A 23,662-nucleotide genomic window follows, 5' to 3' on the forward strand; every position below is an offset into this window, starting at 1 on the left:
CTTTTACTCACACTTTTTAATTAAGACTGTTGCAGCACATGCTCTCGCTGTAATCTTGTTGGTCAGATGACTAGAGGGAAAGTGCAGGCAGTTCGCCTTTACAACACAGGCGTTATTGATTAAAAAACACTGGGCGTGCAACATGCTCCAACATTAGGTAGCTATTACCTAGAGTATTGGCTGCTTTTGACGGACACATCTAGTTAAGCTCATTTGCAAACAATACTCTTGGGAGCTGCAGGGCTGAGCCCGTCGCTCAACTGTACATCCATGTGTCAATTATTCTCCTCTTTCCATTATTAGTCAAATTCCTCCATACTTTATTCTCAAAATTGCAGAAGTAGCAGAATAAATCCAGTTTGACCAAGACTGAGCTATGGTGTGCGAGGGAGGGTTTGAGAGCTTGGGTTGAGAGGGGTAGGGCAGCCAACAAATGATCACTTTGGGGGTAAAGAGTGAAAGAGAAGTGAAAGGACAAGCCAGGAAGCTGTGCATGCTGTCTTCTACTTTTTGACGTTCAAAAAAAAAAAGCTTTTCACTCCGAGCTCAAAATGACAATTATTTTGAGGGACATTTGGGGAGATTGATAAGATCGAGAGGGAGCTCAAATTATGAACAATGAGGGGACAAATGTCTTCAAAGAGACACACAGTGGAGGTTTCCCATGTTGTTAGTGTGGATATCTGGAATGGGGACAACATGATCCAGGTCAGTGGCTGGTCAGGGGCAGCGCTGGCACGACGTCCAGGCATGAAATAATGGATTACACACGTAGTCGAACAAAGAGAAAGAAAGGGAAGATGTGCACAAAACGCTTGTGTGTGTGGGCAGGGGAATTGTGTGTGACAAATGCACATTAAGACAAAGTGAATGTGATCTAAGAGGATGTTTTGGTGGAAAGGGAATTGCGTAGGGGCCCTGGGACGACAGATCATACTATAGCTGTAGTATTTATGATGGTATTGGAAGCAGGGAATTAAAGGCTGAATGCAAGTTTAAAGCCACATGAGGGATTTCCATCAATGTAACAAAAGGATGGGAGGAAAATGTAAGGTTGTTTGAAAGTGCAAAAAAAAAAAAAAATAGTAGATGAGAAAGTGTCATGCCAAAGCAGTAGGAACAGACATTCAGAAGCGCTAAAGCTGTAGCATAATTCAAACGCTTGTGGAAAACCCTGATGTCACCGAGTCAGCCTATGAATTAGCTCTGACCTTCGCGATCAAGAGTGTAGTAAAGTTACGAGCGCGCCACTTGACCTTTTTGCCATCCTATGACAATAAAGAAGGGCGGATCATCACCCTGTTGTCAGAGCCTTAGGGGAGATGTCGTAAATCGCGAGTGGAGTTAGTAAAGGCGAAAAGGAATTGAAATGTGATTTCTAGACCTTTAAGAAACGTATAGAAATCTACATTAGTGTCATTCCGGGGTTAGTACATACAGTACGCACACACTGCAGCCATGTTGGTACTAAAGTGTTGGTACTAAAGTGTGTATTAATGATTAAAAAAGCAAGAAATGGGAGACAGTCCGCATTTGGGAGGCTATAGTGCATGTTACCTGCTTAGGGGTCTTCCAAGGTGAATAGTGACCTGTAATGTTGAGAAAACAAAAAAATGCTTTTCAGACCAAAAAATAAAAATAAATGATATTAAACAATTCACGACATGTGAGATTTAATTGGAGCCGTGAAAGCCAATTTCAGGGGTTATTGGAGGCTAATAAAAATGAAAGAAAAGAAAATCCATTAACAACAGAATGACAGATAAAACAAATTATGATGTGACATGAAAAACAGTGTTTTTTGAATGGTACAATAGGGACAAAGAAACGGGATAAAAGCACAGACAGAGCAGAAGATTACTCATGAATATCACCTTACGGTGAAGGCTGAGAGAGAAAGAAAAGGCACAGCTGTTAGCTGCATGAGATGTCAGTTGATATTGAAATGATGGATTTGAAAAAATAAATAAAGATAGACTATGATAGACAGTGATATGAACCACCAATTTTAAAGGCAAAGACCAATTCAACCTTATTGAGGATATAGGATTTCATTTTGTGAATATGAATGTGTAGGTTCTCTTTGGGGATAATTAGGTGATGTAAAATGTTCCGCATTGAGAATCATGCAACTGGCAAAAGTAAATATGGAGATTCAGGTGTGTAATGCATGTAAGTAGGTCTGTTAGGCTCACTTCTTTCCCACTCCACACACACACACACACACACACACACACACACTTTTTTATCATTAAATGTTCAGTCTTCCGCCGCAACTGAAGCTGACTTCAAGTGACATCACTCGATGCAAATGTATTATAGACCTCATGAAGCTCCCTCTGGAAGTCACAAAAGGCTTCATACAATCAGCCTGTAAACAGACTTTGATGTCTTATATATGAGGAACTTCATTTGAAGTCGTTAACAGAGAAGTCGCCCCCCTCTCCCCTTTCCCCCCCCCCCACACACACACACCTCCAGCAAATACAGCAACATTATATTCATTTGTCGTGGTGGGTTTCTGGCCACCTGGTAAGTCCAATATTCTCTCTCCACGTTAAAATCTATTTAACTATGGCTCCCGAGGGAAATAACTGGCTCCTTAGCTGCTAAATGCTCCACCATACTGTCGGCTCACCAGCTAGTTGTTACCTTTGTCTGCCTGCTGTTTGGAGGCTGAGCAGGGTTGTGCAAAGCGGGTACAGACAGACAGAGGTGGGAGAGCTTTCCCACCGCAAAAACACTAATGAGGGCATTGAGACAGAACCCCCCAAACAGTAACAAAGATTTCCCATGGTGAACCGCTTTTTATATAGAAAATATCTAGAATTGTAGCTGCTTTAAAATCAGTATAATTGAATTCCCATTTGCAACCCAAAAACCATCTATCTATCGTCAGCTAAAATGTAATCAAATATAAGCTCCCAAAAGGTTTTTTGAAGAATTTGTGAATCTATCATAGATCTGTCAGGGGCCCCTCGGCAGAGACAAAGAAAAGACACACTGGGATTGAAGAATGCTGAGAATTTGACTTAAATTGGTCCAGCTGGATGACTGTTTTGCCTCAGAGTAAATTGGTTTCAGTCTGTGGTATGGTATCGCAGCGCGGCAAAGGTAAAGGGCACGCGTTTCCTCTGACTTTTCCGATTCATCTTGCTCTGACCTTTAAATAGCTGCGCCGAACGCTTCTGCTGTTTACAACATTGTTCAAACGCAACGTACACAAAATCTTTTTTAGATCATGAAAGAAAGAAAACAATCAGTTAAAAAAAGGACAAACTGTGTCGGCTGGCATCGGTACACGATACATGCACAAACGCAATCACAGGCACACACACAGGCACACACGGGCACGTACACACACACACACACACACACACGCACGGACACACACACACATAAATGAAACTCATGCTGCGCTGTTTCTACATTCGAATTCACAGGTGCATGTTAAAAAAAAAAGGTGCACGCCGAATCTTACTGAATACATTTTTCTCTTTCCTGTCGCTCAAATGCTGCCACAGTTTCATTCAGGGACACTACAACCACAACCATAACCAGAACAAGGGCTCAAAATGATCCCATTCTTTAAAAACAACTGTCTGGTGATAACATGGAAAAAGACAAACGCTACACCAAGAAATTCAGAAAATGTTTTTTAAAACTGTTAAATCTAGAAACACGGTTACATACCGTATTTTAAAACCCAATACCATTACGTTAGGAGTTATCTTATCAGCCCAAATCAAGAAAGATTCTATTGAGAAGCATGAAAACAGCAAGGAACAGGGAGTATTTCTTTTGCTTTTCTTCCTGAAAAAGGTCAATCAATGGAAGGCTTTATAGAAAGAATACCTACAGCTCAGGCAATGGAAAAGACGAGAGAGAGAGAGAGAGAGAGAGAGAGAGAGAGCTGTCCGTGGTGCTGAAAGCCAATAGGTTTAATGCTAACACTGTGGTGTCAAACTTGTGCTTAGGTTTTTCGGCAAAACTGGTTGTTCTCTCGTCCTGCAATCGTCACCCTTTTGTGATGGATGCAAGACCTTACATAACACCAGGAATGGGGACAGCAGGCTCCATTATGAGAGGGCAAAAAGTCTCAAAATCCATAGAGGGGGATTGCATATGCTTGCAAATCTCTGGATATCCATCTCAGCCTTGGCACGAGTCCGGGTGGAGATGTGTAAGACTCGCTGAGAGCATGCCTCACTTAAACTCTGCCCAAAACTCCAATTACACTGTGTGCTAAACAAATTATTTGAAAAGCACACGGTTCCATATGCATGACATTAAAGCTAAAAACAGCAGAATTTATTTAACTAAGCTTAAGCTATCATAAGGTAATCACCAATACGAAATTTGTGAAGAGGCAACCAAGGACAGTAATGCAGGCAAAGGAGATGAACACTTGATCAAATTGTCCCAGCAATGAGGCTAAACACCATCCACTTTGTTTAACCCTTTGTGTGTATGCTACAGTCTAATCCTAAACCTGGCTCTTCATACGGATGGGATATTGATCCCTGGCGTGAGGCTCCTTTGTCGGGGACAGAGCTGTAAGTGTGAACATGGGCCACTGTTCAGTCTGTGGTCTATACGCTGGCAGAGAGCCCAGTTCATCACTCCCATTCTCTCTCCTCCCTTTCTCTTTCACTCTTTTGTTTTGAACTACTCTGGAACCCTGTAAAGCGTCTTTGAGTGCCTTGAAAAGCGCTATATAAATCCAATCCATTATTATTCTATCTTTTGCACACAAACACACACACACACACACACGCACGCACAAACGTACACACACACACACACACACACACACACACACACACACACACACACACACACACACACACACACACACACACACACAGAATTACTGTCTAGTTACACACACCTCAGTGAATCAAAACCTCCTCCCATTCTCTCTCTACAAGCAGACCTTCAGACCTAGTGCAAAAGTAAAGTAGCCTATGGTCATCCAATCGCGAGTGAAAGGTCAAACCAGGCAGCTTATTCATAAAGTATAAATGTACCCATAGTAGCACCAGAAGGGCCATTTTATGTAAGTGTGCGGAGGCTTGTGTGCAGAAGGTTGCCTTGGGTAATGTGTGAGAATAAAGATGGGGAAGGTGTGTGCCTGCCTGCCTAGCTGCAGTGTGTAGGTGTGCATACAACCTGTGTGAATCGGAAACCATGTATGGCTCAGCGCTTGTGTGAGTGTGTGTGTGGGCGGCACAGAGGGAGAATGCAGCAAGTTAGAGGGAGCTAAATGGGCGATTGTACATGTGAATGAGCTGAAAGTCTCTGCAGCTAATTGCAGCGCTGCGGCTATGCTGGTGAGGACACAGCCTGTTAATGGTCTACATAGCACCTAATGAGGTTGTCTGCCATACACACACACACGCACCACTACACATGCTGATACACACACACACACACACACACACACACACACACACACACACACGATAATTACCGATGATGAGAGACAAGAGGGCCCATTTGCTGGGCAAAAACGGTCCAGCATTCAAACTCAAATTTAAGGGGTTGCTAAATATTATAACTATTTTACAAGTGTGTGGGCTTTTTTAAGGTGATTGGGCTTAGCTGGCTGGATTTTTTGGCTCCATTGTTGGACAGTGAATTGGCTGTGCGCTCGACTCTAATGTTTGCTTTCGATGGCGAGTGCTTTGGGAGTTGTGGCACATTATGGATGAAAATTAAAAGAAAAAACCTGTAAAATCCAAAAAAGCCCCATCATTACAATAAAATCCAAAACATTAGGGTAGTATAGCCATATGACCAGCTTATCTATTTAACAAAATAAAATGCAGCCCCTTGCAGAAACATAGCTAACAAGCTACCTAACTGGCAGAAAAACTACTTTTTTTTGGTGTAAAATATACTGGATAAACTGCAGATGATATGGTGTCAGCAGGACACTCGCTCCTGATAAATGATGGCGAAATAACCCCCACTGCCAACAAGACTTTGGCTAACATTAATGCTACATCTGGCAGAAATAAATTAGGTAGGTATAACAATAGTTATTATTAGTACCGAGCTGAAATAATCATTTAATCAAACTATTTTTAGTGCAAGATTATTGTGAACGGGACCTGTACATTTCCACTGAAAGCTTCTCTCTTTTTCCTCACTTTAAAGCTAAGATATGTACTAATCCCACAATCTAACTTGATGAGGAACGCAAGAAGCACAGTCAAAGAGGCCAAGGCTGCCTCCTTTTCTCATGATTGCCTCTTTTGTTAACGATGAACATAGCTGTGCTTTAAAATGAATGTGGCAATAATTAAATTGGTGCTAGAAAAGCTACATTGTGCTCATACAACAAGAACTCGCTGCTGGACACTTTTATTCTTTACCGTGTCCATGACAACCACAAGCCAAGCCAGACGAGCCATGCCTGAACGGAGTACCACACGCTGGCTCTCTCTCTCTCTTCTCAATTCTCACTCTGCGGTTGTCCTACCACCACATTATTTCTCTACTCCTTTCTGTTTCTGTATTGTTTCTGAATCAATTTCATTGTGAAAACGTACATGCTGAGACGAAAAAGCTGAAAAAACAACAGGAAATATGTGTGTGAGAAAGAGATAGAGAGGGAGAGAGAGAGAGAGATAGAGAGACAGAGAGAGAGAGAGAGAGAGAGAGAGAGAGAGAGAGAGAGATGGATGAAATGTATTCTGTGAACCTTCCTCGCCTCTCCAGTCATTTGTGGTTTATAATGCTGGACATTAGGAGTGTGCCATTATCATAGCAACAGCACCATCAAAATAGCTAGAACAGTATAGTGTTGGGTAGTGGTTTTGGGAGTTTAAGAAATGTGTGGGAGTAATGTTGGCGTAAATGCTGTCAACTGTGCTCTGCTCGACAAAGTATGTGTGTGTGTTTGTGTGTGTGTGTGTCTATCCGAGAACAGGAAAAAAGGGGAACCATTAAAAAAAAAAAAAGCCTTCCCGCAGAAATATGCACACTCGCACAGTTTGAAACTTTAGTCAGCTCCCTGTGCTTGTTCAATCCTCCGCCTCGGATTGTGTTTTCAGTAAAAAGCGATGAGCTGTTTGCTCGCCCCTGAACTGGCAAATATTTGGAGTGTGTGCCAGCAGCAGACAGACAGGAGCGTGACAATTGTTTGGTGACAGATTTCCCTTTTCTCTCTCTACTCCACACACCGGCCGCACAAGTGGCACAAGCCCTTTAACAAGAGCACAAACAGCCAATTCAATTAGATGGTGTGGCCAGTGTCCAGTGTTCCATAGGAGAGGAGGCCAAAATGTGGGCCGTTAAGAGTTGGAACATCATTTCCAGCAGCATGGTGACAGTTTTATTAAGATGGGAGTTGGATGGAAAAAGTGAATCAACTCTCACAGTGGCTGGGAGGGAGTCCGACCTACATTGTGCTTTACTCTGTTTTGTATGTATGTTCTTGAATATTGGGATGCAGAAACACATACATTCACTACAACAATCTAATCCTAATTCAAATGTCATGAAATTGAACTCATACTGTACAATGCAGGAATACACTTTTATGGCAGATTCACTGATGAACTGTGCTCACAAAACTGTCTTAGTTTATGTGGCCATAAAAAAATGCGTGACCATAATATTAACCTGCAAACCCGATGACATAATAATCAAAATCTAGTAAAACAAATGGACCAAAAAGATCCCGTGGCTCAGATGTCATAAAATGAAACTGATCACCAAAGCACACATTTTCATCAGGGATTCATTTCAAAACAACTAGACAGAGAGCCAATAATTACAAAGACATAAATGGGACCGTTTTCTCCCAGCAAGGGTCTGAGGTCTCTGATCTCATAGAGCTTATAGTCTGATAGTATTTTCTTGGTTCAATTGCTTAAAATACTCCCAATAGATATACAATGTCAAAGACCCCCACCCTACTGGGATATCTTGCCACCATTTCTCTAGGCTTAGTAATTTCTACACACGTGTGCCGTGTTCAGTCATGCTAGCGTAAAAGGGGGACTGGGTTGAACGGACCTATTTCCACCTCTAGCACCGGCAGCTTGTCATGTCACAGAAAATCAACAGAAACAGATGTGACACTGCACCCTGGCGTATTGTTGTGTGTGTGTGTGTATGTAAGCCACATCAAGCCATGGAATAATGAGATGATATAAAGCATGTAAATAAGATTGGTCTTTTTCTCCACGGGCGTGCCTTTTTTTAAAAGACAGGAGTGCTTCCTTTTTCGGCCTTCTGGAATCTCTGCCACAGATGGTGGGAGCGCTTCACTGTTAGCTTTCAGTGCAGATGGGATGCTATGTGTATTTATTGGTGGTGTGTGTGGGGAGTTTGCTGACAGACTGGAGATTTTCTAAATGGTGTCGCATCACGTTTTGACCTCTTCAATGTGTTTATGTGTGTTTCTATGCAGATGATATTGTGATGTACTGTGATAAACTTTTTTTTGTGTCTTTCTCTCAGCTCTGGAATTATGACTTGAAATATAGCATGTGAATAAGGTTGCCCGTTTTCTCCACGGACCGAGGGGAGTTCCTAACTTTCTGGGTTAGAAAATGCCCTCATTTCCAATTCCTAGAAGCTAGTATCTTCATTCCCGTTTCTTGGCATACTGTTTCTTGGCACCGTGCTCACTGACAGGGACACGGGCGGCCTAATAAAGAAATAAATGGCGATACATCTATTCAGAGGATGCTGCTGACCTTTGTGGGTGAGTCTCAGCGGTGTCTGTGGCATCGGTCAGTTGGCTCTACGATTGGTATGTGACATTACACGACACAAAAGGGCGAAATACAGAACTACAAATTGGTGCCACACAAAAGCAATATCAGTTCCCCCAATCCAGCTGGCTCAGCCACCAGCTAGCACTACGAATGGGCGTGAGTATTAAAGTTCACATGTCATCACTTACAGGATGCCAAGATAACTCAAGGATGGGTAAACTCCAAAGAGGGGGGAATCATTTAAACAACATTTAACAAGCAGATTTCAGAGACAGGTCCGATCTGCTCGGTTGATGAAGAGCTGCTGTTGCTGGTTCTAGATTTAATTAAAATCTGACATTTTAATCTTCAACATCGAAGCTTTGGCTGAGTCATCGCCGGCTGGACGATGCACTACCAGCCACAACTCAATGAGAAGGCAAGCTTGGTTTGTAGGCAGATCACACAGCGGCCTCACACACAACTTATTTTCAGTCATTTGGGTCTCATACACAAATTCGTTTTTCTCATTCTCATTCAATGTCAAAGATGTTGTCGTTCGATGTAATCATCTAATCATTTTAGCCACTGTGAAGGAACCAACACAGACATTTCTACAAATACAATGCCCGCCAACGTATTACACACACGGGTGTGCACACAAACACACACACACACACACAGAGCAGCGACAGTCACCTACCTGTTCATTCTGCAAATCACAACCCTGTGAGTAACTCATGACACTAATTATGATTGTCTGAGGGCCACACATTCTGACAAACACAGGGTAGAAAGCACTCCACAGCCATTTGCCATTAAAAACTGTGCTACTTTCGGCATGCTTCATTTGTGGGGGCTTTCGTTCCTGGCTCACAAAATGTCAAATTTGCCATACCAATTTGCCATACACAACGTGTCATGAGCAGCACTGCAAAAACCATGCACTTAAATTGAATGATATTTGTTGACCAATGGAAAGTATGGCTCAGTGAGCTGAGAGGCATTTGCTAAGTAATGTGAAGGAAAACTGTTCTTTTCTCCACTGAGTGAAGTAAAGAGGACTAGAAAGGGCACTCGAGAGGAGCTGTGCATCAGTCAGCCATTGTTAAGCACCGCAGGGCTACATAAAAGGTTCCTGCAACCACAAATACAACACACACTTTGGCTATAACGGCAAAACGTGACACTGATGAATAGGCAGACAGATAGGCAGCTAGAGAGGAAAAAACATGGAGTAGAGACACTGAGATTCGAGTCGCTCACGTTGAACCGACAATCTGTCACACAAACTACTGTACCGGCGCAGCCATTGATTGCTCTCACCTGTGCCACCTCTCTGTACCACCAGGCTGGTCTCTGCTCCCATGGGACACTCCTTGAGCAGCTCCACCACCTGCGTGTGCGTGAACCCCTGCACCGGCTGCTTGTTAATCTCCACGATGAGGTCGCCCTCGAACAGGCCGGGGCAGCCCTGGGGCTCCAGCACCTGTTTGACCCTCTGGCCCGCCGCGCTGTCTGCGATGGTGAAGCCGAAACCCTCTGCGCCCTTTACCATGGTCAGGGTCAGCAGCTCCCCTTGGGTGGCCCCCGACGACGCCATGGAGACGCTGTCGGGAGGGGTGGTGCCCGTGGTGGGAGGGAGCGAGCCGTCTAGGTGTGTGTCCCCCGGGTGAGGGGTGAGCAGTTGCTGTTGCTGGGCGTTGATTTGCTCCTGGCCGGGGTCAGTGACAAAGCGCGCCGTGCGGGAAAGGTAGTCCAGGTAGTTGTCGTAGCCCAAGCCCGCCCGGCCGTTTACCATGATGGGCCGCTGCTCCATGATGCCCAGCGGGGACAGGATGGTGGTGGTGGTGTTGTTGTTAGCGTTAGCGGCCTCCTCCGGGTCATAGGGCAGAGGGTAGCCGCGACACAACACCAGGGTGACGCTCTGGCCGATGGGCACCGACTGGAAGAGTTTGACCACGTCGGCGTGTGTGGTGCCCAACACGCACACGTCGTTGATGTAGACGATGACGTCACCTGCAGAAAGTAAAAGGATGGACAAGTCAGATACACAGTAGATTGACCAGTGTTAAACATGCAATGTCAAAGTGCATGAACTCTATCCAATTTAAAGACGGGGCATAATAAAGCCACCACACCTTCTCATTTCAAAACCAACCTGAAACTTCACAGGACATTTTATTTCTCTTTTTTAATGTATTTAGATTTCATTTAAATGTTAACACTGTGGAAAAACTTAAATTAACACCCAATTCTGAGTGGGACCAAATACACTCTAAATGGTGTCTAAATGAACTCTTTTACTGTTACTTTATTTAAAGACCTCAAAATGTGCAGAGTAGAGACAAAACGGTCACTGTTTGCTATGTGTGGTTTTGTGTGTTTCATTCCACCTGTCTAGACAGCCATTAGAACCTTTTTGACATGAGACAGTATGAGACAAAGAGGAAACAAGGAGAAAAACATTGTCCTTGACAAAAGCTCCTTCGCCGTAATTACACCGACGCCATTGCAATTACATGATATGGGTCTTAACTACCGGCATTCCAGAATGCCCCTGGGCAGGGGACGCCAACGATGTAAAATCATTTTTTATTTAATAGTTCTGATTTTAATTGCCTTCAACAATCAACATTTCCTAGAAAACCCACGACTGTCTCGAGTGAATGGAACTAGCCTTGACAGATTCAGACTGGGGCGCACTTAATTCTCGCTTAAAAATGTGTGGTTTATTTTGTTAGTCCTACAGGGCTCTTGCATGCTCAAGCAAAGCTCGCAACTGTGGCCCTTTGTTTTGAATTTGTGAAACCTATCTACATGAACTGGAATGATGACGGTATCATGTCGCAAATGGCAGCTTAAATAGTTGCACATTTGGTGAAACTGACCTCAAATGCTGAATAGGGGAAGAGAAAGTTCAGAGAAGGCTGAACATTGAAGACCGTTTATTGGCTGAGGAGATTACGGCGTTACACCGTTTGAAAGATGACATCAGAGGGCAGAGGTGGTGGAGTATATCATGGGGAAGGAGTGAGGAATAGTAATGCTGTATGATGTATATTACCGCCCACTTAACAAGAGCTGTTAGTTGCCAACAAATGCCAGCAGATTAATTGGTGTTTACCTTTCTTAAAAGCAAACAAGGATCACGGTTCTCACTGATGTAGTGGGTACTCATTTATCTAAGGATTAAAATATGCAGTATACTAAACCACAGGTACACATATACATTGACCTACTGTATATAAGAAATCCTCAATGAGAAACTGCATTGATTTACAAATGCTATCAAAGCTGCAGCTAAACTGAAGGTGATACTAGGACGATACGACTCGCCATTCAAACAGCGGTACATTACGTCAGCACCGTCTCTCCTTGGATTTCCCCTAACGGCCATAAACCATTCCCACGGATAAACATTACCGGCAGATAATGTCTTATCGTCTTTCAAAGTGTAAAATAGTGCTGATGACAAGTGGCTAAAATGTTTGCCTTTTATGGGGCCAAGTGCTTTTATTTGCTCGCTGCAATATACTGCACTGTAGATAAAACCTAGCAGCAGACAATTAAATGTTCCCACACAAAAGGCGGCGCTCCACATCCAGGCTTATCTTTGTCTCGACCAGATTACTAAATATAGGATTTTGTGCTGCACCGTGCCGGCACCAGACAGGTTTTTTCTTTTTTTTTTTTTAACACTGGGCAAGTAGGAAGTGAACACAATGCACCATCAATTTTAAACTCTGACAAAACAGCATTACCTTCGTTGATAATGATAACAATTATTATTTTAACTGCCAGGTATAATTGTTGTGCCTTTTTTAGAGAGAGAGGAAAGGCTGGGAGTATGAGTGTGTGTTGCAGAGAGAGAGAGAGAGAGAGAGAGAGAGAGAGAGAGAGAGAGAGAGAGAGAGAGAGAGAGAATGAAAAACAAATAACTTTTATCATTAATAAGCAAAGCATGTGCTTTAGTCATTGGCCCTCACCTTGCTAATGTCAAGCTCCAATCTATCCAATTCTCTTCAAAAACGTGAGCGGGAGCCTATAACAGCAAGTAATGGCTCCTTCAATGTGACACTCTGTCTAAAACAATGCGGGCAATTCCTATTGATTCCCTGGATTGACTGTCGAGCCGCTGACCCTCCTCAGAGGGACGACAGCTAAAGTGAATGGAAGTTAAGATATCAGTGAAAAAAGTTATCTCATTGTTAACTGTGTGTGTCAGACAAAGGCTTTTCAAAAGTTTTATCAGCGGTATTGACAGAGCCTGAGCCTCGCACCTGAAGGCAACGTGACGTGAGGGACTTTTTAATTAATCCAGGTAAACACGCGCGACATTTTGCCCCGAGCCCCAGAATGGGAGTCAGAATCGATAGTTTGAGCGCACCGCGGCGGAAAACAAATTATGCTGCCGTCACTGTGACCTCGCAACACCTCTCGTCTTCATGCCCACTGATCTCATTCTTTTTGACAAGGGAGCAAATGCAATGAGACAAAGGCTGCGTTTCGATACTCATACTTTCTGCTATTTAGAATGGTGGAAAAAAAGATTTAGAATGTCCAAATTATTGTAGTCAGATTTAGTATGCTTAGGGATAGAGTATCAACTTATTCGAACAGAAACAGAAAGCTATGCTAATTTACATCCTGAACAAATATTTGACCATGCATGCTTATAGTGCCAAGGGTACGTTGGCATGTATCTAGGCTTCATCGTATGTGCCAAGATGTAAAGATAAAAACAATGTGGCCTTCAGCAAGACATATATATATATATTTTTTAAAAGGCCCTTAATAAACACGGTCACACACACTGGCATACTTACAAGTGCAGCTCAAGGCCCCCAGAATGAACTATCACCATTCACTATAAGACCTCCCTTTAAGTCCAAGTGTAGAATTTCTAAATCATACTGACCTTAACTATAAACACCACACTCACTGGGACCAAGGCCCACCACTCTGTGCTACTTCATCTTTCATTGTTTGCGGCCTTAAAAATTCCTTATGACATATTCATCTCCGGCTAATGGTGTGCTCAAGTTTCTGCCGACATAACTGAAGGTCTCTGTGGCCCTGCCAAGACGAGGCCACACACCATAACAGAGCAGTTTACAGTCTCAGCAGGGTGACGCTTTTGAGAGCAGAGCAATGGTGTGTGTGAGTGTGTGTCAGGCTACATAGGAAGACATGAAGTACAAAATGCATCAGAGGTGCAGGTATGAGAAAATGTATTTATCTCTAGATTTTGCAAACAAAACTCATTAAGACCCTCTAATGATAGAGAGTGTAAATGCTGTAAATCGACCGTCTGCCAAACTGTGCGTATAGGCCCAGCAGGACCTGTCAAGCTTTGAAATGTAATGATATGCTGCTGCGGCATGCATGGGGGTCTAACCTTTTTTAACATATAATCAATGGGGCTGACAAGTAGCAATTTAGTCTTCACTGTAGATTAAAATGCTAATTTATCTATATCTATCTATCTTATCTATCTTTATCTATCTATAAAACAATTTTGACATGTTACAGATATATTTCCACATGAGGAAATTACATTTTGACGAGTCACAACTGTTTCACAGATATCCTTAATTTAATTATTAATATCACTAATTCTTTTTTCAGATTTTTTTCTTAGTAACACCACCCACTTAAACAAACTTTTTTTTATGTTGAATGTATTACAAAGTTTGCCACTGAATTAGTAAAATGTTTTAAATGTGGTGCTTATTCTCAGTGCCTTATCTTGTGCAAACAGAACACACACTGTAGTATGTGGATACAGTTCAGAGTAATAGTGTTCTGTTGCTGAATGAGTGTTATACAGCATGTTCTGGAGGATTGGAGTCTAACAGCTGCTCCAACTAAACCCACTTCATTTTGCATCAGACGCTGCTGCCTCTGGCATCCAATAAGCTAAGCCTCTCCACTTCAAACTAATGCAACTCATAGCTCTGTATTCCACCAATATACAAGAATGTCAAACCTAATAGGCCCCCGTAATTCAGTCTTTTCATAAAATTAAATTATACCCCAAAACACAAAATAAATTGCCTGCCTGGACAAAACTGCAGTGCGCTAGTGTACCAGTCAGATAGATCGGATAATATTTGAAAAAAAATAAATAAAAAAAGAATGGTAGAATTCTTTTTTTTTCCTGGTTTTTGTAATCACAAAGTAGAGAGACAGCCAGGAGGGGTGCATACGGGGAGAAAGTAGCACTAATTATCTATTCGAAATTGGGACTTTCACACCTCAGCGGGCCTGTGGTTTTGGTCCATGTGTGTGTGTGTGAGCTCTGTGTGAGTTGTGTGATCGAACTGGCTCTTTTTTACTGTAGAAGTAGGACACAAAGTCTGGGGAGGCGAGGCTAGGCAAGGCAGGGGGTGGGAGGCTGGATGGTGAGATAGAGACGGAGATGATGAGCTGAACGGAGGGAGAGGGGGAGAGGAGAGGAAAGGAAAAACGGGAGGTGGTACAGTAGACATGTGATTTTTTATTTCTGCGGAGAAAAAAATAATTATATTCTATTCTCTGAGAAAGAAGGAGGAGGCCACTAGAAGAAAGAGACCCATACTGTTTTTATACGCAGTACTGGCAGGACAAGCTTTATTAGTCATCATCAAGGGATCTATTTTGGACTCCTGCACCTACGCATTTATATAAAAAAATATGACTTTTGCAGTACTGTAGTGTTCTTAAATTATCCTGATAACACAACTATATAATGAAATAAAACAATTTAAAAGTGCTCCGGAAAAGGAATACTAACTTTACTACCGAGCAAACTCCCCAGTCGGCTTCCTTTATGGATGATACATGACAACTATAAGCTCTGTGTTTGCTCCAGTATTAATAGTAGTATATATGTATTCTGATAAAAAACATCATCGCATGCTGAGAGCACAGAGGAACCTGTCCTATTACCTTGACCTTTATTACAGCTGGTCTGTGTGTGTGTATGTGTGTGTGTGTGTGTGTGTGTGTGTGTGTGTGTGTGTGTGTGTGTGTGTGTGTGTGTGTGTGTGTGTGTGTGTGTGTGTGTATGTGTGTATCTGTGCCGCTGTTCCACCCCCATGTGGCCACAGCCAGGAGTTATGGTGCTCGTAAATTTCCCTTCATGATTAATGGAAGACCAAAACTCTGCAGTTGGTACACACACGCGTGCGTACACACATGCGCAGTTGCGCATGCACACGCGCGCACACGCACACATACACATACACACACTATATACTGTATATACTCGTATACAGAATTCTAGCTTAAACGATGCATCATTGTGCCACAAGTGTACATTTTTGTAAATTGAGTGTTTGAGCCCTTTCATTTGTAAGCTACATAGATCACTAGGTTAACAGCATACAATATAATATCTGGACGCATTTGTTTGTGTATGACTATGTGTAGGCTACCGTGCATAGAAAAAAAGGGAAATGTGGAAAAATGTGGGACTTGAAAGCATGCACTTAACCCCATCTCTTTGGATGCACGCTGATAAATGGACCATATACCACTAAACAAAACTCCTAAAAAAGGCCACAAATAATTCATATGCTGACATTTGCACAGACTCTATGAATTCAGCCTTTCTAATGCAAGTGTCTCTCCTATCTAAATGTATGATTCTATACAAATCCATGGCAACCATTTTTCATGAGAAATGTCATTACTTTCAAATAAACAAGGATACGTGACATGTGTTTTGTGTCTTTGAGCTACAAGTGAAGGTTTTTCATTGACTGTGTGTGAATGTGTTTAGTATTTTACGCTGACAGGTGGCACAGATAGATAGATAGATAGATAGATAGATAGATAGATAGATAGATAGATACAATAGATACAATAGATAGGTGGATGAATGGATAGATATATAGATAGATAGATAGATAGATGGATGGATGGATGGATAGATAGATACACTGTGGATGGATGGATGGATGGATGGATAGATAGATAGATAGATAGATAGATAGATAGATAGATAGATAGATAGATAGATAGATAGATAGATAGATAGATAGATAGATAGATACGCTTACCAGTGAGCATCTTTCCGTCGGCTGCGGCGGGCCCGTCCGGTATAACGCTCTTGACCTGGAGGAACTCGTCGGGCTCGTCTCCTCCGATGATGGTGAAGCCAAAGCCCATGTTGCTCTTCTGCAGCGCCGTGGACAAGAAGCTGCCTTTGAGCTGGGTGGGGTCCCGCGTAAACAGAGCCTTCTCTATAGAGGACAAATGAACAAAGAAAATCAACAGTACACACAAACAATCATTATAAAAGCATGGAAAGGGCCTTAAAGCTGGTGCAGGGGGCAGTGCTCACAGGGTTTAGGGGGTCGGGGCATAGGGTAAAAGCTTATCCATTAAGATGAGGGTTGTAGCCACATAGGAAAAACTGTCAAGGTTTGATGATCTTAAACTGCAGAACAGCGGACTTGGACGGATAGAGGTTGGATGGGTCTGTGCTGCTGAAATGGTGCAGGTGTGCTTCAATGCTTTTGTCATCCCGTGCAAAAGAAAAAAAATCCCCTCACGGCACACACACCCAAATATGCTAAACTTATATCCGTTGGTTGGGCAAGTAGGAGCGCAGACAGAGAGCATGGCATCAGTGGTGCAGGTCTTCAGTCCCATCCAAAAGGCTCACCAAGGAGGAAAGCAGCAAAAAATGTGGCAAATGACATGCTGTCAATCAGGGTTCAGGTCTATAGGACAAGAAGCTTGAGTGGGTTAGGGGAAGAACTTTGGAGATGTTTCTGCAGGAGGGAGAGAGCTGGGAGCGTTCTGGAGGAAGAGGGATGTCTTGTGGTGGAGGAAGAGGAGAGGATCTCAGCCAACAAGCTTAGTCACACTTAACCAAGTCTCTAATGTTTTCACCTATAGCCCGGGGGAGATGTGGCTTCTATTGTGCTAGTTTACATACTTTGTTTGCCGTCACTGGTCCAGACATAGACTGGGATGATTACACTTACTGCTGCCTGGTTAAACGTGGGCAATGAGACATGTCTTGGCACACGCTCGTCACACCAAATCCTTATAAAGGTGGAGACAGCTACTCTGGAGGATGCTTGCTGTCAAAATGGCTTTTTCTTCAAAATCAGTGAATATCTCCACACCATTCGCACCTGTCCGTACTGTGTGTGCACTGAAAAAAAAGTTTTGTTAATACCCAGCCTAGGCTCTGTAAATGGGCATGTTGCTATCTACGTCGGGCCCCCTTTGTTTACATAGCAGTTTACAGAGCCTAGGCTGTCTAGTACAACCTGATATTCACAGATTTTGATGTTCCAGTTGCATTCTCCAGAATCGCTGACTCCACTTTTAACTGCCTTAATGGGAAAGCTTGCTTGCGATAGCTAGCAAGCTTTACAGTATCTTATGAGCGCAGCCATGGGAGGAGCGACAGACAGTCAATCCCTCCCTGTTTTGCTTCTCTCCTCTTGGCCTACTTACTGACAAAGTGCCATAGGGAGATGCCGGGGCTACAGACAGGCTGCTCTAGCACCACCGTGCAGGTGGAGGCGTGATGCGGCTGCTGATGCTGTTTATGGTGGTTGCGGTGATGCGGGCACGACGTATTCATCCGCCGTGTCAGAACGCGCCGGAGCGGGGAGACGTCGGCTGAGCTACACGTAGCGTAGTTAGCTGCCGCCCTTCTGCCCAGTGTTGGAGAGGAGCGGGAGAGGTCACCCAGGCTGTAGCAACGCTCGGGCAGCGGGCCCACCTGAGCCAGGGGGTGTCTGCTAGGGAGGGGGCTGGCACAAGGGCTAGCAGCAGCAGCATCCTCCACTGTGCCAGCATCAAAAGTTTTGGACAGAGACAACAAAAAAAGGGGCAAGAGGAGGAGGAGGTGGAGAAAGGGGAGGAGAGAGAGAGCCTCACTGGAATGTGTGTACACAGTAAGAGTGTAACCACGGAGACGGGGCTCTCTTGAAACCTCAAAAGCAGCAGCGGACTACTACGTTACTATGGCAACAAACCTCACCACCAGTCCAGTCCAGACAGACAGTGTGTTTTGTTTCTTTCTAGCAGTACGTCCTATTACTGCTATAGGGACGATAGTGGAGAGTGAGCACTGAAATCAGGTAACAACAAACCAGTGGTTAAACAAAAGAGTGAAACACATTGAAAGCCATATGTTCGCTGTAAACGATCAACAGGTGTTATTGTTAGTCAAGCCAGGATTCTGGTGTTGAACTCTTCAACTGTGACAATGACCGGCTTAAGAGTGAACTGATTGTCTCCAAACAACAAAACAATAGTCCTGATCCTAATGAGTTATCATGCTTGGTTGGAATGTGCCAGCATTAAGTTTCATTTGAATTGGTGGCGTCTTGTAAATCCCATAGCTGTCCTGTATGCATTTACAACATAATTCAAAATTCATTCATATCAGACATCTACTAGCGTCACTCACTACTGACATTATCAGTGTGATTTATTGTTTATGATGCTGCTGTAATAACACCCACAAGGTGCCCCATTAGATTCAAGAAGTCAGAAAGGTCATGGACATGGTTTGACTTCAATAAAAGTTATTTGCACTGTTTGATCAATGATTTTCTAAAATTATTTTTCTGTATTGGGACTTTCAATAAGTACATTTTTTTAATAGATTTTTCTAGGCAAACCTTACGGCCTCTGCACACATCCTACCTCTACTGCGCGTCTACCTCGCGTCTGCGTCTGACTTTTTGTCACTGACCGTGTAATCAACCTAGAGCGGGCACACATCCAACCTCAGACGCACTGCTGATGCGCGTCGGAGGCACGTCTGCAGCGACGCTCCCCTTTACCTCCGGAGACTCGCCTATTTTTTTCTGAGAGCCGCGCGTCTCTCTCGGGTCTCTCTGCTTTAACTGATAGAGAAATACTCTGCTGAGAGTCATATTGACTTCATACCGGCAGCTTTCGCTGTAGTTTCACCATTTCCTGGTGTGTCCCTTTCAAAAAAAAAAAAAAAAAAAAAAGGCAATGGGGCGCACAGATTACTGTCCAGACTCAATATTAGACTCAGTATAATCATATGCATCATAAATGACAGGAAAGAACTTCATTTTTAATGGGAATTATCTATGAAAACTCCATGTAGAAAGATAGGGCTTTTAGAAGCAGCGCTGCAGCAGCAGCAGCTGCTGAGACGTTCCATGTGTCTCCGAGAAAAGTCCGAGAGACGCAGCAGTAAGGTAAGGCGACGCGCTCCAGAGGTAGACGCAGGATGTGTGCAGAGGCCGTTATTTTCTATATGCACATACTATTCGACTACAACTATTTACACCTATTTAGACTTTCTGAAGCTGAAAAATGAGAGTGACATTAACACAGTTTTTGTCAGGAAACTGATAAGATCAACAACATACTTAGACATGATTGATTAATTAGGCTACACACTTATATTAACTTGTGAATAGTCTATATGAGGGAGATAATGAGTATGCCTATATTCCCTTATATTGTAAAATCTATGGGTTTTGTCCTTTAAAAGCCTAGACATCCGAGCTGCGGTGGTCTTACCTCTGAAGATGTTGGGAAGGGGCAGTGAGGACAGACCCTGGTTTTGCATCTGCTGCTGCTGCTGGAGTCTCCGTTTAGCCTCCAGGACTGGGTTCTCAAACTGGGTCCTTCTGTTTATATGGCTGCGATGATTCAAAAAGAAATAAAATCAGATTTCAGATTTCTCTCTCTCTCTCCCTGCAAAGATGAGATCTAAAAAACCCTGGCTCTACAGAAGCTAATCCTGTGATGATTAATTAAATGGCCGGTCCCCGCGATTATGTAACAGAGCCGCAGAGTGGCTTTGCTCTGCGTAAAAAAAAAGACAAAACGACCCATTCTGGACTATTTTCTTATGAGCACAATTAGCTGAATCAAACCTACACACATGAAGCAGCAATTTCCTTTAACGTCCCACATCGCTCTTAATTTAGTTCGCAAGGCAGAAGATAATCAATGACTACATTTACAGTATGAAAAAGTGAGTCATCATTAGATACTATGCTTCCTCTTTTAGGCTGCGTTGTGCTCTCATTTAAACACACAACATGTTTTTCTGCTTCAATTAGCTTTGAATAAATACACCAGTATCACACGGCTAATTATAACACAGCTTGACTATATTTTTTGACATATAGTAGTTACATCATTTCAAGATCTGGCCACTTCTTTCCCTACTGGCATATCTAGAGAGGGAGTGCAATGTATGGGCAGTGAGTAGTAGTCAAGTGTCACTCTTGAGATTTTCTTAAAGCACCTATAAACCCAAATCCTTCTTACTATGTCATTTGGGGAGTTAGCTGCATGATAGTAAGCATCGGTAAATAGTTAGGCATATTTATCGATCTAAATGTAAGGTTTTGTCATTTAAGTTTGATAAACTTTACAGAAATTGGGTATAGATGTGGCACGGCTATGTTCTGATACTTTATGACACAAAAGGTATTTTGAACCCAATCATGGCAGTTCTATGCCCAAACATGATATAAAAACAATCACTGTTGCCTTGGAGACCGTTTGATACGACAAGACAACGCCCACACAGTCCTGTCAAACGGTCTAGACAGTATTTTTCTCCACTACGTTTTTTACAATATTTATTTTCAATCGGACGTTTGTAAAAGTTTATTGAGACAGCCAACTTTGATATCATAGCTATATTGATTTTTAACTATTTTACAGCAGGTTTCCAGAGGCTTTAAGCAATTCCTGTCGAGGCCAAATGACTCCCCCCTTCCTGTCTAAAAATAGAGTATTGTCCCCATTCCTTGGAGTAAAGAAAATCCAGCCAAAATATATATGACACCTCTGAACATATAGGCGGACATACAGTTCAATAGAGAGGACAGGATATAGCAGCAGCTCGTCATGTGGACAGACATACTGTACGTGGGTATGGATGAACAGATTGTGCAAAAAAAGAAAAAAGAAAAAAGAAAGACATTGCTCTCTGCTCACAAGTCTATCTTCAGATGTAGATGCAGCCTGAGTGCCTCAGACACAAGGATAACAGAGAAATATGGAGACGCACACACAGACAAGTAAACTTCCTCCCCTTAAACAAACAAAGCGAGCCGACAGACGAACAGATGAATAAAAAGGGAGCGAACTGCTTTGCTGGCTGGCTGCAGCGCTACCAGTCTACTGCTCCTAATAAATATGATTAATACAGCACCAACCCGGGCTAACACACACACACAAACACACACACAGAATCAAAAGCCAGCCATTACATATTAAAGATGTATCGCTACTTACTCCACATAGTAGCTGCCGTAAATGGGGTCATCGATTTTCTCCCAGCCGTACGGAAGCTCTGAAAAAAAAAGAGACAACAAATAGGCAACAGTGAGATGATAATAATGAGGGGCTTGTTTATTCAATGAACAAGTAACACATCGTATTGATCTTTGCAATAGGACATCTTTGTGGAAGAATAATTCTACAGCATAATTTTCACTGTTGGTTTTTAATTCTGGGTTCTCAATTATTATACGAAACATGTTTTTGTCTTATAAGCCCGTTGTTGTACACATGAGAAAGCAATAAAAAACACTTTACTATCGCTATTAGAGTTATTCAGTTTTATTTACTAGCTAAGATGCTGTTGCTGTAATGACGCCCACATTACAACTATAAAGAGTTTAGTGACATGATTCGACCTAAGTGAAAGCTTAGTAAAATATATTTTATTCAAAAGCTCTTTTCACTTTGGCAATCTTCAAAATTATTTGTCGGTTATGAATGATAATAGTTTGGGGCCATAGTTGCCGTCAGGTACACCAACATTTTCACAGATGTCACTGATTAGTTGAATTTCTGTGCTGAAAGGATCTTTATGTATTTAAGAGCTTTGAATGTTGTAATAAATAAATGTCGTAAATACCGTAGATATGGTTCAAGTGAACCTTGAATGGGTTAGTGTGAGTGTAATCGGATAAAAAAGCTTTTGCAAATTTGAACTCATCAAATGTTTCTACTTTCAACTTGCGAAGGCATATTGATCATGCATAAAAAACATATTTGCATATGAATAGGTTTACAGGATAATTTGATTGTTGGTTATTACTAGACTAGCAATTCAATGGTGCACCAGCATGTTAACTGTAACTGGACTTTATGACCAGGGATGTCAAATATTTTATAAAAATCTGTAAGCCCATGATATAAAAACATAACCATATGTTATCAAAGCAACCTGTCTCATTGCTTGATTAAAAGAGGCTACCGGCTCTTTAAAGCTGTGCATCTTATGCATCCCTCTTTAATAAAAACTGAAAAAACTTACAAAATAACACCAAATATCGATAGATGTAGTGGCTGAATTTAAATCAATAGAATATCCATGCTGTCCTTCTCTTCCATGCTGTAAATACTGTGTTTCTGTTGTGTGAACGTTGCATAGATGAAGAGCTTCAACTAGAACATAACACAGACCCTGAGGGCATTTAACCTTCACAGGATCAACTGGAACATTTTCCCACTGCTGTTTAATAGTTTGGCTCCACATGTAACGTGCTAAAGAATGGATGCAATCACTGAGCAATTAGCAACATGACAGTCAATTACTTACATATGACCCGACCAATCGCACACCTCAAATGATGTGAGAGGATTTTGAAGGATATGTATTAAAGTATGAATGCCAATGCTTGAATTTTGAAATAACCCATTTAAAAAAGGGTGAAACTTAATCGTTAAATCGTCTATACAAAAAAAATCACAAAAAAAGTACTTGGTGAAAATGTAATTACTGTTTGTCATCCTTGAAGTTTTTTATGTGGCCCGTTTTTTGTACAGCTGTGTTTTGAGCTATATGCTCAAAATTGTCATGGTAACAGCTTCACAGTGAAAAAGCTAACAGGTTGACGTTTGGTGGCTAATATTTGCTAATTGGTACTAAAGTTTAACACTTAAGTCCAATTGGGGTTGATGGATATGTCAGT

General features: G+C 42.4%; 1 protein-coding gene across 2 annotated transcripts in view; it reads right to left on the minus strand.

The window, feature by feature from the left end:
* magi2a (membrane associated guanylate kinase, WW and PDZ domain containing 2a) overlaps window positions 1–23,662 on the minus strand; it is a 208,423-nt gene that overhangs the window by 25,402 nt on the left and 159,359 nt on the right. For both annotated transcript variants that reach the window (XM_080051175.1, XM_080051176.1), the window contains 5 exons: window positions 21,975–22,032; window positions 20,238–20,359; window positions 16,763–16,945; window positions 10,041–10,733; window positions 1,558–1,589 (listed from right to left, as the gene is read on the minus strand). In XM_080051175.1, the coding sequence (XP_079907301.1) occupies window positions 1,558–1,589; window positions 10,041–10,733; window positions 16,763–16,945; window positions 20,238–20,359; window positions 21,975–22,032 (1,088 nt within the window). The remainder of the gene's footprint in view (window positions 1–1,557; window positions 1,590–10,040; window positions 10,734–16,762; window positions 16,946–20,237; window positions 20,360–21,974; window positions 22,033–23,662) is intronic.

The sequence above is a fragment of the Ammodytes marinus genome (assembly GCF_949987685.1).
Source record: "Ammodytes marinus genome assembly, chromosome: 22".
NCBI lineage: Eukaryota > Metazoa > Chordata > Actinopteri > Uranoscopiformes > Ammodytidae > Ammodytes > Ammodytes marinus.